At 41.0% G+C, this 14656-nt stretch overlaps 1 protein-coding gene across 5 annotated transcripts in view; it reads left to right on the forward strand.

Annotated features, from left to right (window-relative positions):
* Positions 1–14656, forward strand: part of nalcn (sodium leak channel, non-selective) — a 284414-nt gene that overhangs the window by 242984 nt on the left and 26774 nt on the right. For all 5 annotated transcript variants that reach the window (XM_043691273.1, XM_043691274.1, XM_043691275.1 and 2 more), the window contains 3 exons: positions 4465–4571; positions 6726–6800; positions 13562–13681. In XM_043691273.1, coding sequence (XP_043547208.1) covers positions 4465–4571; positions 6726–6800; positions 13562–13681 — 302 coding nt within the window. The remainder of the gene's footprint in view (positions 1–4464; positions 4572–6725; positions 6801–13561; positions 13682–14656) is intronic.

A 14656-nucleotide genomic window follows, 5' to 3' on the forward strand; every position in this document is an offset into this window, starting at 1 on the left:
ACACTCACACACAGACACACACACTCACTGACACACACAACACACCTACACACATACATGCACATACCAACATACTGACACACACACACCTACGCACACGCACACACACACAACACACACAGGCACACCTACACGCACACCAACACAGCTACACAGACACACCTGCACACCTAGTGGTGACCAGGTAATGTTCTGGGGACCTGGGTTCAAATCCATAGCAGATGGTGAAATTCGAATTCAATAAATATGTGGAATTATGAGTCTAAATGATGATCACGAATCTATTAACAATTGTCAGAAAAACCCAGTTGCTTCACAAATGCCTCTTCGGGAAGGAAACCACTATCCTTACCTGGTCTGGACTACATGAGACTCCAGACCCACAGAAATATGACCGCTTCTTAGCTTTCCTTTGGGCAAATAGGGATGGGCACTAAATGCTAGCCTAACCAACATGGCCCACATATGGTGAATGAATAAACAAAAAAACACGACCACTAACATAACTTCATCCTCCCCATTAACAAAAGAACATAAGAACTAGGAGCAGGAGTAGGCCGTCCGGCCCATCGAGCTTGCTCCGCCATACAATAAGATCATGGCTGACCTTTTCATGGACTCAGCTCCACTTATCTGCCATCTCACTATAAGCCTTAATTCCTTTAGTGTTCAAAAATCTATCTATCTTTGCCTTAAAAATATTCAACAAGGTACCCTCAACTGCTTCACTGGGCAGGGAACTCCACAGATTCACAACCCTTTGGATGAAGAAGTTCTTCCTCAACTCCGTTCTAAATCTGCTGCCCCTTATTTTGAAGCCATGCTGCCTAGTTCCAGTTTCATCCACCAATGGAAACAACCTCCCTGATTCTACCTTATCTATACCCTTCATAATTTTATGTTTCTATAAGATACTCCCTCATTCTTCTAAATTCCAATGAATATAGTCCCAGTCTATGCAATCTCTCCTCATAAGCCAATCCTCTCAATTCCAAAATCAACCCAGTGAACCTTCTGTGCACCCCTTCCAGTGCCAGGACATCCTTTCTCAAGTAAGGAGACCAAAATTGTACACACTCCTCCAGGTGTGACCACACCAGCACCCCACACAGCTGCAGCATAACCTCCTTGTCTTTAAACTCCATCCCTCTAGCAATGAAGGACAGTATTCTAATTGTCTTCTTAATTACCTGCTGCATCTGCAAACCAACTTTTTGTGATTCATGCACAGAGACATGCAGATCCCTCTGCACAGCAGCATGCTGCAATTTTTCACCATTTACATAATAGTCCATTTTATTGATATTCCTACAAAAATGGATGACTTCATGTTTACCAACATTGTATTCCATCTACCAAACTCTTGCCCAATCACTTAACCTATCTATATCCCTCTGCAGACTTTCCGTTTCCTCTGCACACTTTGCTCCACCACTAATTTTAGTGATGTCTGTGAACTTTGCCAAACTATCCTTGGCCCCTAACTCCAAATCATCTGTCATAATCCATCTTTTCCAAAATCCAAATTATAGCTCATTTTCTTTATAGCTTTTCTCGTGGCTTACTGTTGACCTTTAAAGTTTTTCCAATCCCCTGATTTCCCACAAATCTTGACCACTTTGTATGAATTTGCTTTCAATTTTATATTTTCCTTTATTACCTTAGATATCCATGGCTGATTATCCCTTTTCCTACAGTCTTTCCTCTTCACTGGTATATACTTTTGCTGAGCAGTGTAAAAAATCACTTTGAAAGTCCTCCACTGTTCCTCAGTTTTCCCCCATGTAGTCTTTGCTCCCAGTCAACTCTAAGCCAACTCTTCCCTCATCCCATTGTAGTCGCATAAGTGGATTTTACCTTCTCACCCTCCATCTGTATTTTAAATTCAACCAAATTGTGATTGCTCCTTCCAAAATGATCCCTAACAAAGAGATCATCAGTTATTCCTGTCTCATCACACAGGATCAGATCTAGGTTAGCTTGCTTCCTCATAGGTTCCATTGCATACTGTTCGAAGAAACAACCGCGGTTACATTGTATGGACTCCTCCTCAAGGCTGACTTGGTTTGACCATTCAATATGTACATTAAAATAGCACTTATAATTGCCATATTTTTTCTACTTGTAATAGTTATTTCTTTGTTTATTGCTCATCCCACCATGATGTTGTTATTTGGTGGCCTATAGACTGCGTCTATCAATGAACTTCTCCCCTTACTGTTTCTAATTTCCACTCACATTGATTCAACATTTTTCTCCATAGAACCTATATCATCTCTCAGCACTCCCCTGATGTCATCTTTAAATATCAGAGCTACACCACCTCCCTGCCTGTCCTTCCAAATAGTTTGATACCCCAAATATTTAACTCCCAGTCATGACAACCTTAGAAATTGCACTCCACTCCACCCTTCAACCAAACCCCATCCAACCCCCAGACCAGAACCTGATGTCATCCCCCCACACCACCACCACCCCCTCCCACACTCACACCTCGGGACCTGAAACAACCCCCCGAACCCAGGCACCACTACCTGGGCCTGACCCGATATCACCCATCCACCCCTGACTTTTCCTAAAAATTACCATCACTTACCTACCACCCTACCCTCCTGGCATCTCCCCATTACCACCCAATCCCCTACCCACTTCGCACTTTACCTACCTGGCACCCTACCTATCTGGCACTCTACCTTCTTCACTTTCTAATCTCAAAATGACTTTACCCTTTCACAGGAGCTGTTAAAGTAACTATCAGTGATGTTCGACCGCTAAATTGCTGAATACATCACTGATAGCTGTGAAGAAAGCAGTGTTATGTGACTTCCTCTGACTGTTCTGTACTAACAGTGACCTGTTAGATTGGAAGAGCAGTTCAGAATTTCTCAAAGGCCCTGATCGGAACCTCCTGTCATAAATGCAGTGTTCTTTTGTTTCATAATAAAGGACAGAGTGGGAATCTGCAGGAGGTTTCCACTCGTCAGAAAACCTAGCCTCATATTTCCACTTGTGAGGCAAAGAAAAACTAGATGCCATCAGCATAACATAGTCACTAAGAAATCCAATAGCGAATTGAGGAGAACGTTTCTGACCCAGAGAGTGTCATAGAGTCATAGGGCTGTACAGCATGGAAACAGACCCTTCAGTCCAATTCCGCCACACCAATCAGGAATCCTAAATTAATTTAGTCCCATTTGCCAGCATTTGGCCCATATCTCTCCAAACCCTTCCTGTTCATATACCCATTCAGATGCCTTTTAAATGTTGCAGTTGCACCAGCCTCCACCATTTCCTCTGGCAGCTCATTCCATACATGTACCACCCTCTGCATGAAAAAGTTGCCGCTGAGGTGCCTACTTAAATCTTTCCTCTCTCATCTTAAACCTAAGCCCTCTAGTTTTGGGACTCTCCTATCCCAGGGACAATACTTTTTCTATGTATCCTACCCATGCCCCTCATGATTTTATAAACCTCTATAACATCATCCCGCAGCCTCCAACACTCCAGGAAAAATAGCCCCAGTCTATGCAGTCCATCCCCATAGCTCAAACCCTCCAACCCCGTCAACATCCTTGTGTATCTTCTCTAAACCCTTTCAAGTTTCACAACAATATTGAGTACAGGAGTTGGGAGGTCATGTTGCCGCTGTACTGGACATTGGCTAGGCCACTGTTGGAATATGGCATGCATTTCTGGTCTCCTTCCTATCGGAAAGATGTTGTGAAACTTGAAAGGGTTCAGAAAAGATTTACAAGGATGTTGCCAGGGTTGGAAGATTTGAGCTATAGAAAGAGGCTGAACAGGCTGGGGCTGTTTTCCCTGGAGCATCGGAGGCTGAGGGGTGACCTTATAGAGGTTTACAAAATTATGAGGGGCATGGATATGGTAAAGAGACAAAGTCTTTTCCCTGGGGTCGGGGAGTCCAGAACTAGAGAGCGTAGGTTTAGGGTGAGAGGGGAAAGATATAAAAGAGACCGAAGGGGCAATGTTTTCACACAGAGGGTGGTACGTGTATGGAATGAGCTGCCGAGGAAGTGGTGGAGGCTGGTACAATTGGAACATTTAAGAGGCATTTGGATAGGTATATGAATAGGAAGAGTTTGGAGGGATATGGGCTGGGTGCTGGCAGGTGGGACTAGATTGGATTGGGATAGCTGGTCGGCATGGACAGGTTGGACCGAAGGGTCTGTTTCCATGCTGTACATCTCTATGACTCTATAACATATTTTCTACGGCAGGGAGACCAGAATTGAATGTAGTTTTCCACAGGGATGAGAATGCGTATGAAGATGGACAGGAAGAAGTCTGACCTGGCCTCTGCTTCCTGCCACTAAACCAGTTTTGGAAAATATTTACTAGATTACCCTGGACTGCATGGGTGCTTAGCTTCTTAACCAGTTTGCCATGTGAGATCTTGTCAAAAGCCTTTTTATAACTTTCTTTTTATTGTACTTTGCTTTTCAGACAATGGTGGCTTCAGAGCTAAAATGTATGATATAACTCAACACCCATTCTTCAAGAGAAGTATCGCAGTCCTCGTCCTTGCCCAGTCTGTGCTGCTTTCATTGAAGGTATATCACATGATGGACAGGAATTAATTGTGTTTGCGTTAAGTTCCATTTATTATTCTTTTTGGAAATTGACATTGTTTGTGAAGCAATGATCCTGTGAGGTCTGAGTCGAGAGTATGGTGCTGGAAAAGCACAGCCGGTCAGGCAGCATCTGAGGACCAGGAGAATCAACTTTTCAGGCATAAGCCCTGTGTCATTCCATTCATATATCTGCGTGAGCTTGAGCTACTGGAGTGCATGGTCTTAACTCACCAAGTACAGGTTGTTCTGCTATAATATGCATTTCATTAACGTGATTTCGCTGTAACACAAATGACAAATTGGGGACACTGTTTCTAAAGCACGAACTTTTAAAACATGTGTTGGCTGTAACGCAATTACATCATCAACACTTCAAGTGCTGTTTCTAAAGCGCAATTATTCTGTAGTGCATGGTCATACAAGAACACAACTGTTGTATGATAGAGCTACCTGAACACAGAGCAAGGTGGTATTACATCTAGATGTGTTCTTCATAGCCAGGGCAGCTTGTGTTTGATATCTGTCATGCATCAAAAGGTTGAGTTCAGGAGGCCTGAGCACGAATGTTAGGCTGCCGTATGCAGCAGTGAAAGAATGCTTCACTGTTGAAGGGTTAACATATGTATTCCTCAGGCAGAGGTGGGTACTGTAAATGCTGGATATTAGTTATGCTGGAAAAGCTCAGCAGGTCAGGCAGCATCCAAGGAACATGAAAATCAACATTTCAGGCAAAAACCCCCGAAACATCAATTTTCCTGCACCTTGGATGCTGCCTGACCTACTGTCCTTTTCCAGCACCACTCTAATCTTGACTATTTATTCCTCAACCAGAGTGGTGCTGGAAAAGGACAGTAGGTCAGGCAGCATCCAAGGTGCAGGAGAAAAAAAAAACTCAATGTTTCGGACAAATGCCCTTCATCAGGAAGGGCATTCCTGATTAAGGGCTTTTGCCCGAAACGTTGATTTTCCTGTTCCTCGGATGCTGCCTGACCTGCTGAGCTTTTCCAGCACCACTCTAATCTTGACTGTATTTATTCCTCAACCAATGTCAGACTTTTTGGAATTTCAACTTGGAAATTCCAAATTGGAATTACATTTACCCAGCAACCATGAAGGAGTAGCCAAACTCTTGTCCACCCACAGGGAGGGAGTTCCACGTTGAAGGTGGCTGTCTACCATTTTCCCAATGGACAATTAGGGACAGCAGTAAAGCCTGCCCTTGCCTGTGGCACCATATCCTTTGGCTGACAATAAGAAATGTACAAAGCTACAGATTTTCCAATCATTGCTATTGGTGGGAGTTGGCTGTACGTCGGTCAGCTTTTGTCTTTCCTGCATTATGACGGTGACGGTATTTCGAAAGTGTGTACTTTCTTGGCTGTAGTGAGCTTTGAAACATTCTTGCATTTGTGACAGATGCAGGCCTTTTCTCCTTACAATGTAGACACAATGGGATGGATTTTACACTTCCATGTTGGTGGGTTTGCAGATGGAGTTCATGTTCCCAGTACCTCCTGACCCACCCCAATCGGTCAGAAATTTTACTGGGACCAGGGGAAACGCAGACAGCCCAACCATCTTTGGTACAATAAATTGCCATCTAAGGAGCTCATCCTGCCTCTACCACAATGGGATGGGGAAGCTACCATCATGTAGAAAGCTATGCAGGCCAGAGAGGGAGGGGAGATGCCCTCTGTTGGGGCCACCTGCAGCAATCAGAGGTACCCAACACGTTTCACCAAGATCACCCCTCTCCTTTAATACCTGTCAGCTCCCCCCAGCCTCCCCAACCAAGACCTCTGACCCCAGCCTTACTGGGCTTCTCTATCTAGTAGCTCCACATGTCGTCTCATTTGTGGCCACTACTCTGGGTCAGCACTGTTGGGTCTACCAAGGTGCCCGTTTTCCGATTGGCCAGCAGCTAAGGAGGGAATTCCTCCACAAACAGGAAGACAAGTGGGAACTGTAGGTGGGCTCCTCTCCATGCATTGTCTTTAAGCCAGTGAGGTAGCACCATGACACCCAGTAAAATTCAACCAAATGGACAAATAATTTTCTTGAAAATTGTATACCACCTTTATGCAATGAAATATTACATACCTAAGAATTTGCTTTGTTGTTTCTTTCTTACAGTGGGACGTTGACAATCCTGTTACAGTTCCTCTGGCGACAATGTCAGTCATTTTCACCTTTATTTTTGTCCTTGAGGTAACATTTTTGGTACTTTAACATCTTGTCTGCTAGATGCTTAGTTAAGGTAATAGCAATGTTCATTACCATGTTTCCTCAATTGTCTGCCACTGTTGGAGCTTGCTTTTACCTATGCACAAGGTCACTTTTTACTGAGACAGATTTTAACCTCGACAATAACTACAGTGGAGGAGCACTTGTAAAAATTAATGTTATGGCCCTATTTATTTTAGATGAAACACTCAGATGTGCAGATGGATTTTCTTAATTCATTTGTAAATAGATAAAACTTATTATTTCTACTGATGGTTTTCAATACTGCACATATCTGTGTGTACTGGGAATAGCGCAATGTCATGATGAGGACAGACTATAACTGCAATATGAAATTACTTTTTATGAAGTGAAGTCATCAAGGACTAAGGACAATAACTTTCCTCTTGATGTGACCCCCCCAGTTCTGCTTTTACTTTTCAAATTACTTTTTTTCCTGAACATTATTTCCCTATGTATAGCTTAAATGAAGAGTGTACCCTGGAATGATGCAGGAATGAAACTGAAATCTATTTCCTGTTCTTCTCCTTCTGTCTTTCCTGACGAGAGAGATTTGTGTAGGGGGGAGTCATTTGCAAAGGCACCTCCAGGATTTTGCCTACACTTCCATTCCTACATATGGCACAGAAGGTGCAGTTCCTTCTCTTGTGCTATATTCCCAGAAGCCTCATGGATAGAAGGATAGAACTGGTGCCTATATTTACACACATCTTTGTAGGGACTTACTAACAGAGATACACATTACAAACATGCACTTCACAATGCTACCACCATTGTTTCAGATTGTTCCTATTTACTTATTTAAATGCTTCACCAGTTAATGCACATCACCATTAAACATAATTAATATACAATTAACACCCCAACTATATATACACATTCATCTCCAGTCTTAAGAGTAATGACTGTGTGTGGATCCATTTGTTGTTGGGCGAAGAGTTCATTTAACATCAAAAACCAACATCAACCTCCAGCAATTTTGCAGTTAGAGTAAATTAATAGGAATGTAAAGTTTGATGAATATGTTAACTTTTTTTAGCATGGAGCTTCAATAAATTGGTACATGTTCTTTCAGTGGAGTCATACATCCCACTGAAGTTCAGATATACCTTTCAGATACGCGGTAAAACAAAGAGCCTGGTCTGCCCTCTCAGTTAGATATAAAAGATCCCAGTCCATTATTTTGAAGAAGAAAATTGGGATTCTCCCCCATGTCAAGGGTTCCCATTTATCCATCAACTGATGTGAATGAAAACAAAATATCTGGTCATTTATCATATCAAATCAAGAGTGGAAACTGGAAATCTGAAATAAAATCACAGGAAACATCTGCAGGTGTCTAAGGAGAGAATAACAAGGCATTTCACTGGCATTTTGTTAGAACTTCTTTATTTCATCTACCTCATTGTGGGATCTTGATGAACATTGTGTTAAATGGCTGCTATATTTTCCCACATTACTACAATAGCTACACTTAATGATGCACTTCATTGGCTGTAACACTTTGAACATATGGAAAAGGGTAGAAGTAGGCCATTCAGCCCCATGAACCTGCTCCACATTCAATAAAATCAGAACTGGGCTTCTCAGGCATGTGAGGACTTATCTAGCCTGATAGAAATCATCCTCGATTCTAAAGGACTGTCAAAAACTACAGCAATGATTGACCTGGAACCTCAAATCCACCTCCTATTATTGCCTTTTTATTGAAAACCCTCTTGTACTTAACGACAGAGCATCCACATCTTCTCTGGGTCAAGAATTCCAAAGAATCACAAGCCTTTGAATAACAATTTCTGCTCATCTCAGTCTGAAATGACTGACCCATTATCCAAAAATTGTGAATTACAGTTCTAGATTCTCAAGCCCAAAGAAACAACCACTCAGCATTTAAACTGTCAAAACCCCTAAGAATTTTATATGCAACCATAACATCACCTCTTATTCTTCTACACTCTGTAAACAGTGGCTACAAGAGCAGGTCAGAGGCTTAGAATCCTGCAGTGAGTGACTCACCTCCTGACTTCCCAAAGTCTATCCTCCATCCACAAGGCACAGTCAGGAATATGATGGAATACTCCCCACTTGTCTGGATGGGTGCAGCTCCAACAACGCTCAGGATGCTTTACACTATTCAAGACACAGCAGCCCACTTGATTGACAACACATTCACAAATATCTACTCCCTCTACCACCAATGCTCAGTAGCAGCAATGAATACAAGATGCACTGCAGAAATTCACCAAAGTTTCTTAGGCAGAGCCATCAAAACCCATGAGCACTTCCACCTGGAAGGACAAGGGCAGCAATTACATTGGAACACCATCACCTGCCAGTTCCCCTCCAAGCCATTCACCATCCTGACTTGGAAATATATCGCTGTTCCTTCACCATCACTGGGTCAGAATCCTGGAATTTGCTCTCTAATGGCATTGTGGATCAACCCAAGGTAGCTCAACAGCACCTTCTCAAGGGCAACTGGGAATGGGCAATAAATGCCGGCCAACCATCCATGCCCACATCCCATCAGCAAATAAAAAGACCTGAGAAGATAGTTTACACTTTTAGAGAAGGCAATACAATACATCATAGGAACAGACCCTTTGACCCACCATGCCTGCACTAATTCCCAATCCTTATTTAGACCTACTACTTAGTGCTCACATGGTTTTTATCCTATTGTTTGTCTCAGTCCATGTGTCTATCAAGATAGACCTTAAACCATTGCCAATGTACCTGCTTCCACCATCTCCAGTGGCAGTGTGTTCCAGGCACCCACCACCTCTATGTGAAACATTCTCCCCTAAGCTTTCCCCTCTCACTTTGAACCGGTGCCCTCTTGTATTTGACCTTTCCACCCTTGGAAAAAGCCTCTGACTATCCAACCTATCTATGCCTCTCGTCATTTTGTAGACCTCTATCAGAGCACCTCTCAGCCTCCATCTTTCCAGTGAAAACAATCCTCATAACTAAACCCTCCAGACCAGGAGGCAACATCCTGTATAGCCTCAGTCTACAGCTTGTGGTTTCCATTTACCAAAAGCTGAACTGGGCCAACCATGTAAATAATGTGCTTACATTACCAGAACAAAGGTTGAGAGTTCTGCAGTGACTAACCACATTCTGGTACACAAGAATTGGAGAAGGTCATTCACCCACTTCAGGCTGTTTTGCCATTCAGTGAGATCATAGCTGATCTGTATCTTGACTTCATCTACCCACGTTAGTTCTCTAATTGTTAATCTGCAAAAAAACTACTAATCTCAGTTGTTCAGTTTTCAATTGACCCTCAACTTTGGCATCTTTGAGAATGTGTACACCAAATTTCTCATTTTCCTTTATTTAAAGAAATACTTCCTGACATGACCAGTGAATAGCCAGGCTCTTATTTTAAGGTTATGCCCATTTGTTCTAGAATCCCACCCACAGACAGAAGAGTTTATCTCCATCTACCTTGTCTAATCATTTATTGGCCCTAAACACCTTACTCAGATCACCCTTAAACCTTCTCTGCTTGAAGGAGAACAGTTAGTCAAATTTGTACTTATAATAATTTGCAATCAGTAACATTTTGCATAACTAGACATTGTTTGAAAGTTGAGTGCAAAATCTTTTACCAGTCTGATGAAAATCTAAATGGCTAACTACTCACGAGTAGACCCTACACAATTTGTTATTTGTTATTAGAGTGGTTAACCTCCATATCAATGCCTGATGTTGATTAGTTTTCTTTCTGTTAGAGGCATTTCTAGATTTGGAAAACTTTCAGTTTCAATTTCATGTTTAGTAGAAATAAAGGTCAAATCGTTAATGAGATCTAAATTTCCTAACATTTTTTTTCATTTTATTCTTTGCTGATTTAGAAAGAAGGTGTTGGTAAATTAATACAAAAAATATTCATTCATTTTGGATAACATGTTAGAAATTGGAAGTTTTAAGGATGAAAAATTTGACACTGAAGCATCTCTGTTGGGAGGTTGCTTGTAATTGAAACCTACAGAAAGATGTTCAGCATCTTCATTAAAACTGTTTACAAAGGAAAATAGCCCAAAACATGACAGCTTACAAACATTCGATTCAAATAAACAACAACAATAATTGATTTAGTGTAAAAGTCAACCCCTGAATCTTGGTCAAAAATTATTCATTTTTCATAGGTTGAACCTTGATTTATAACCAGATATACCCCAACTCTTTGTACCCAACACCTAAAGGTAAATTCACTGGTGGTGCTTTAACCTGAGTGTCACTGCATCTCAGGTGAGGGGAGAGATTGAGAAGGAGATGCCTTCACGGTAACATCAACTGGTGTGTAAATTGAACAAACACTGCTGGCATCACTATTGCAAACCAGCCATCTGATCTCACCTACTAGGAGAAAGGTGAGGACTGCAGATGCTGGAGATCAGAGTCGTGAGTGTGTTACTGGAAAAGCACAGCAGGTCAGGCAGCATCCAAAAAGAGCAGGAAAATTGACATTTTGGGCAAAAGCAGTCCAGCCTGCTCTGATGCAAATCTAAATATCAAAATCATAGAACAACATCATTGAAGGTGAATGTTCGCCTCCTTGTATTTGCACATGTACTTTTGACTTCTTTTGCACTACTTCTGGGGGACAGTTTGTAGAAACTGTCAATATGTTGGTGATGAGAGACACTGGATTTTAACTTCACCAAAATGTTATTCACGTAAAAGTTGACTCCCAACTTTTTAAGTCATGATTTTGTCCTAGAAGCTCAACATTAATATGAATATTTACGATAATCATACATTGATAAACATGAGGTGGCTTTCAAACCATTCCAGTGGTGCAGTGGAAATACATTATGAAAATTTAGAAGGCTATGTAAGGTTTTTCAATCTTTAATGAGTGGTTAGAAAATGTACAACTGAATTTCCAAGTTTTGCTGCTAGAGGTGGTGTCCTAATTGCAGAGAAAATGCAAAGGCAGGGAATTATTCTTACCAGATTGCAGTATCCAGTTAATGATTGAAGCTCAGGCAGTTAGCAGTATTGTTCAGGATTTTACATTCAGCAATAAAGCAATAGTATTTATGGGTGCCTTTGAAGAAAGACGCCAACAAAGATCTAAATGATCTGTGGTATGGATCTCCTCTTCCATGGTGTCTAAACAATGATATGAACAAACCAGGTAGTCACCCACATGGAGGCATTCACACAGACAGAAAACCAGGATGTTAAAAACTCTGAATAGCTTTCACTTTTCATTTTACTACTTAAAATTCTAAATAAGTAGTTATGTATAGATTAAAATAGAAGCTAAAGACTTTTACAAATTTTTAAATGTGACTTATCATTGTGAAAATAGTTCACATTCATAAGTCTAAAAAAGAGATTGGAGCCAATTGAAGTGAAGTGTTTAGAAGTAGTTATGAAGTTAGTACGCTGCTTAAAAACCCATTTACATCACATTCAATAAGGTGTAACTTTATCAAGGGTTTTTATAGAGAGACTAACAATGTAATAAGGAGAGACTTTTGTCAATTGATTTCTCACTAATTGTCATATGGAGTTACCTTGACAATGGACCCTCTGGAAAAGTGTGAATGTCCATGTTTCCCCACCACTCTGCACATGTACAGCCTCCTGCTGTCAATTTCAGAGGAGTAATGACTGTGGGTGCTGATGGTTTTGTTGTCAGCACCACAGGCAAAGCCCTGGCATGAAAAATTCCAAAAGTGGGAATTCATAAAATGATTTATATGGATGAAAACACAGGCAAAAAAAAGTGATGAGCAATTACATTTCACAATAAATTGCAGCATGTATGCCCCAGAGAGTGTATCAAGATAATAATCCATTAGAAGAGCTGAGATTATGTCATAAGCCAAAAGATAAAGGCTAGAACATCTTATCACAACCACAAGAGACTGAAATTTTGCACCACTTTCTATTAGAAATTTCTTGAATGTTGACAGGTGGACAATGATAGATGGCTGACTTTCATCATACGATTTGAAAAGGCAAGCAATTGGGGATTTATTGCACTGACTGATGTAAAGGAATAAAATAACATCTTCCTGTACTCTATCAATTGCATCTGGACCTACAAACAATCTTAATATTCAAGCCATGTCCTTCAGTATTGATTTTCCTGAATTAAATTTGGCAACCTGGTGAACTCATTTACTTTAGTTTCTTATCCCTTGCACTTCAGAGATCAGTTCAAATGTCCCAGGCACGACCAGAGTTCTCACTAAAGTGGTGGTTCAAGGCTGCCTTTCAAACAAATCAAGTCTATTTAAATAATCTACATTAATGATTATTTCTATCACTTGCACAATGATGGCACATACTTGTCAAGTAAGAAAATCCAATTAGATGCATCAGTGCTCTTTTTTAAAATGGGATAATTGGTGCTTTCATTCCAATCTCTCAGAGAATCCAAAAGGTTTATGCTATTAAATCTTACAGGGAATTTAGGAAGACATCTTCACCCAGAAAGCAAGGATCACAAGAAATGATTGAGGGGAATAGATAGAACAGTAGCCAAGAGGAGAAAAGAATAGTGGGATAAGGTGAGGGTGAAATAAAGAGGGGTGGAGGTAGGCTTATGTGGAGCATTGACACCAGCATCAACTAGCTGTGCTGAATGGTCTCTTTCTGAGCTGTACACCTTAAGCAAACTTTATGAAGAGGTTTCTGAGCTGAACAATTGCCCCGAATGTGTGTTTGAACAGGATGATCGTTTTTGTTTGTTTCAGGTAACGATGAAGATCACAGCCATGTCACCATCAGGTTTCTGGCAAAGTAGACGGAATCGTTATGACCTGTTAGTGACATCACTTGGTGTAATATGGGTTGTGTTACACTTTGCTTTACTTGTAAGTAATTCATCAATTCAATCATTCCACGAGATGGTGTCAGTTTCAACGGCCAGTGTTTCTTACTGAATGATATCAGAGCTAGGTGGATACTGAAAATAACCTGTCCTTTACAGATTCTGACATCCACTGAAAGAGTCACGGGAATTTGCACTGCCAATGTTTTTAAACATAACTACAATCTAAGCAGTAATGGTACCACTGTCATCAAGTTCCTTGCTAAACAGAATTGTCCAGTAGAAAAACAGACGATTTGGCCCAACAGGTGCATGCCGTGGTTAATGATCCACATGATCTTCTTCCCAATCCATCAATATAACCTTCTCTTCCATTTTCCCTCATTTGTTGGTCTTGTTTAATTGTAAATGTACCCTCTGATTCAGTACCCTCACTCCCTGTAATTGAGTTCCAAGCTCTCACCACTCTGGGTAAAGATAATTCTCCTGGATTTCATATTAGATATATTACAGATTGTCTCATTTACGGCCCTGTAATTCTGATCCCCCACAGGTGGAAATATCTCCATCAAATCCCACCATAATTAGGTCATTCCTCTTTTCTAGAGCCAATTTGCATTTAGGAATTAGCTCACATGTCACCCTTGTAAGTCTAATTTTTTTTGACACCTTCTCAAGTCCCTATATGGAGACTAGAGTGCGAGCAGTATTCAACCTCTGCCTTGCTTCATATAGGATCGAGATTAGACCAATGTCTTTTGATGAGATGTGAAACCAACGTCCCATCATCCCCCTCAGATGGACATAAAAGATCCTATTGCCACTACTTTGAAGACTAGCAGGGTGGTTAAACCTGATGTCCCATCTAATATTTATCGTCCAATCAGTATTGTAACAACAGACTGCATGATCATTATCACATTGCAATTTGTGGATCTTGCTAATCATGAATTGGCTGCCACATTTTCTACATTATAACAGTGACTACACTCCACAAGTATGTTATTGGCTGTAAAGA

This window comes from Chiloscyllium plagiosum, chromosome 6, assembly GCF_004010195.1.
Source record: "Chiloscyllium plagiosum isolate BGI_BamShark_2017 chromosome 6, ASM401019v2, whole genome shotgun sequence".
NCBI lineage: Eukaryota > Metazoa > Chordata > Chondrichthyes > Orectolobiformes > Hemiscylliidae > Chiloscyllium > Chiloscyllium plagiosum.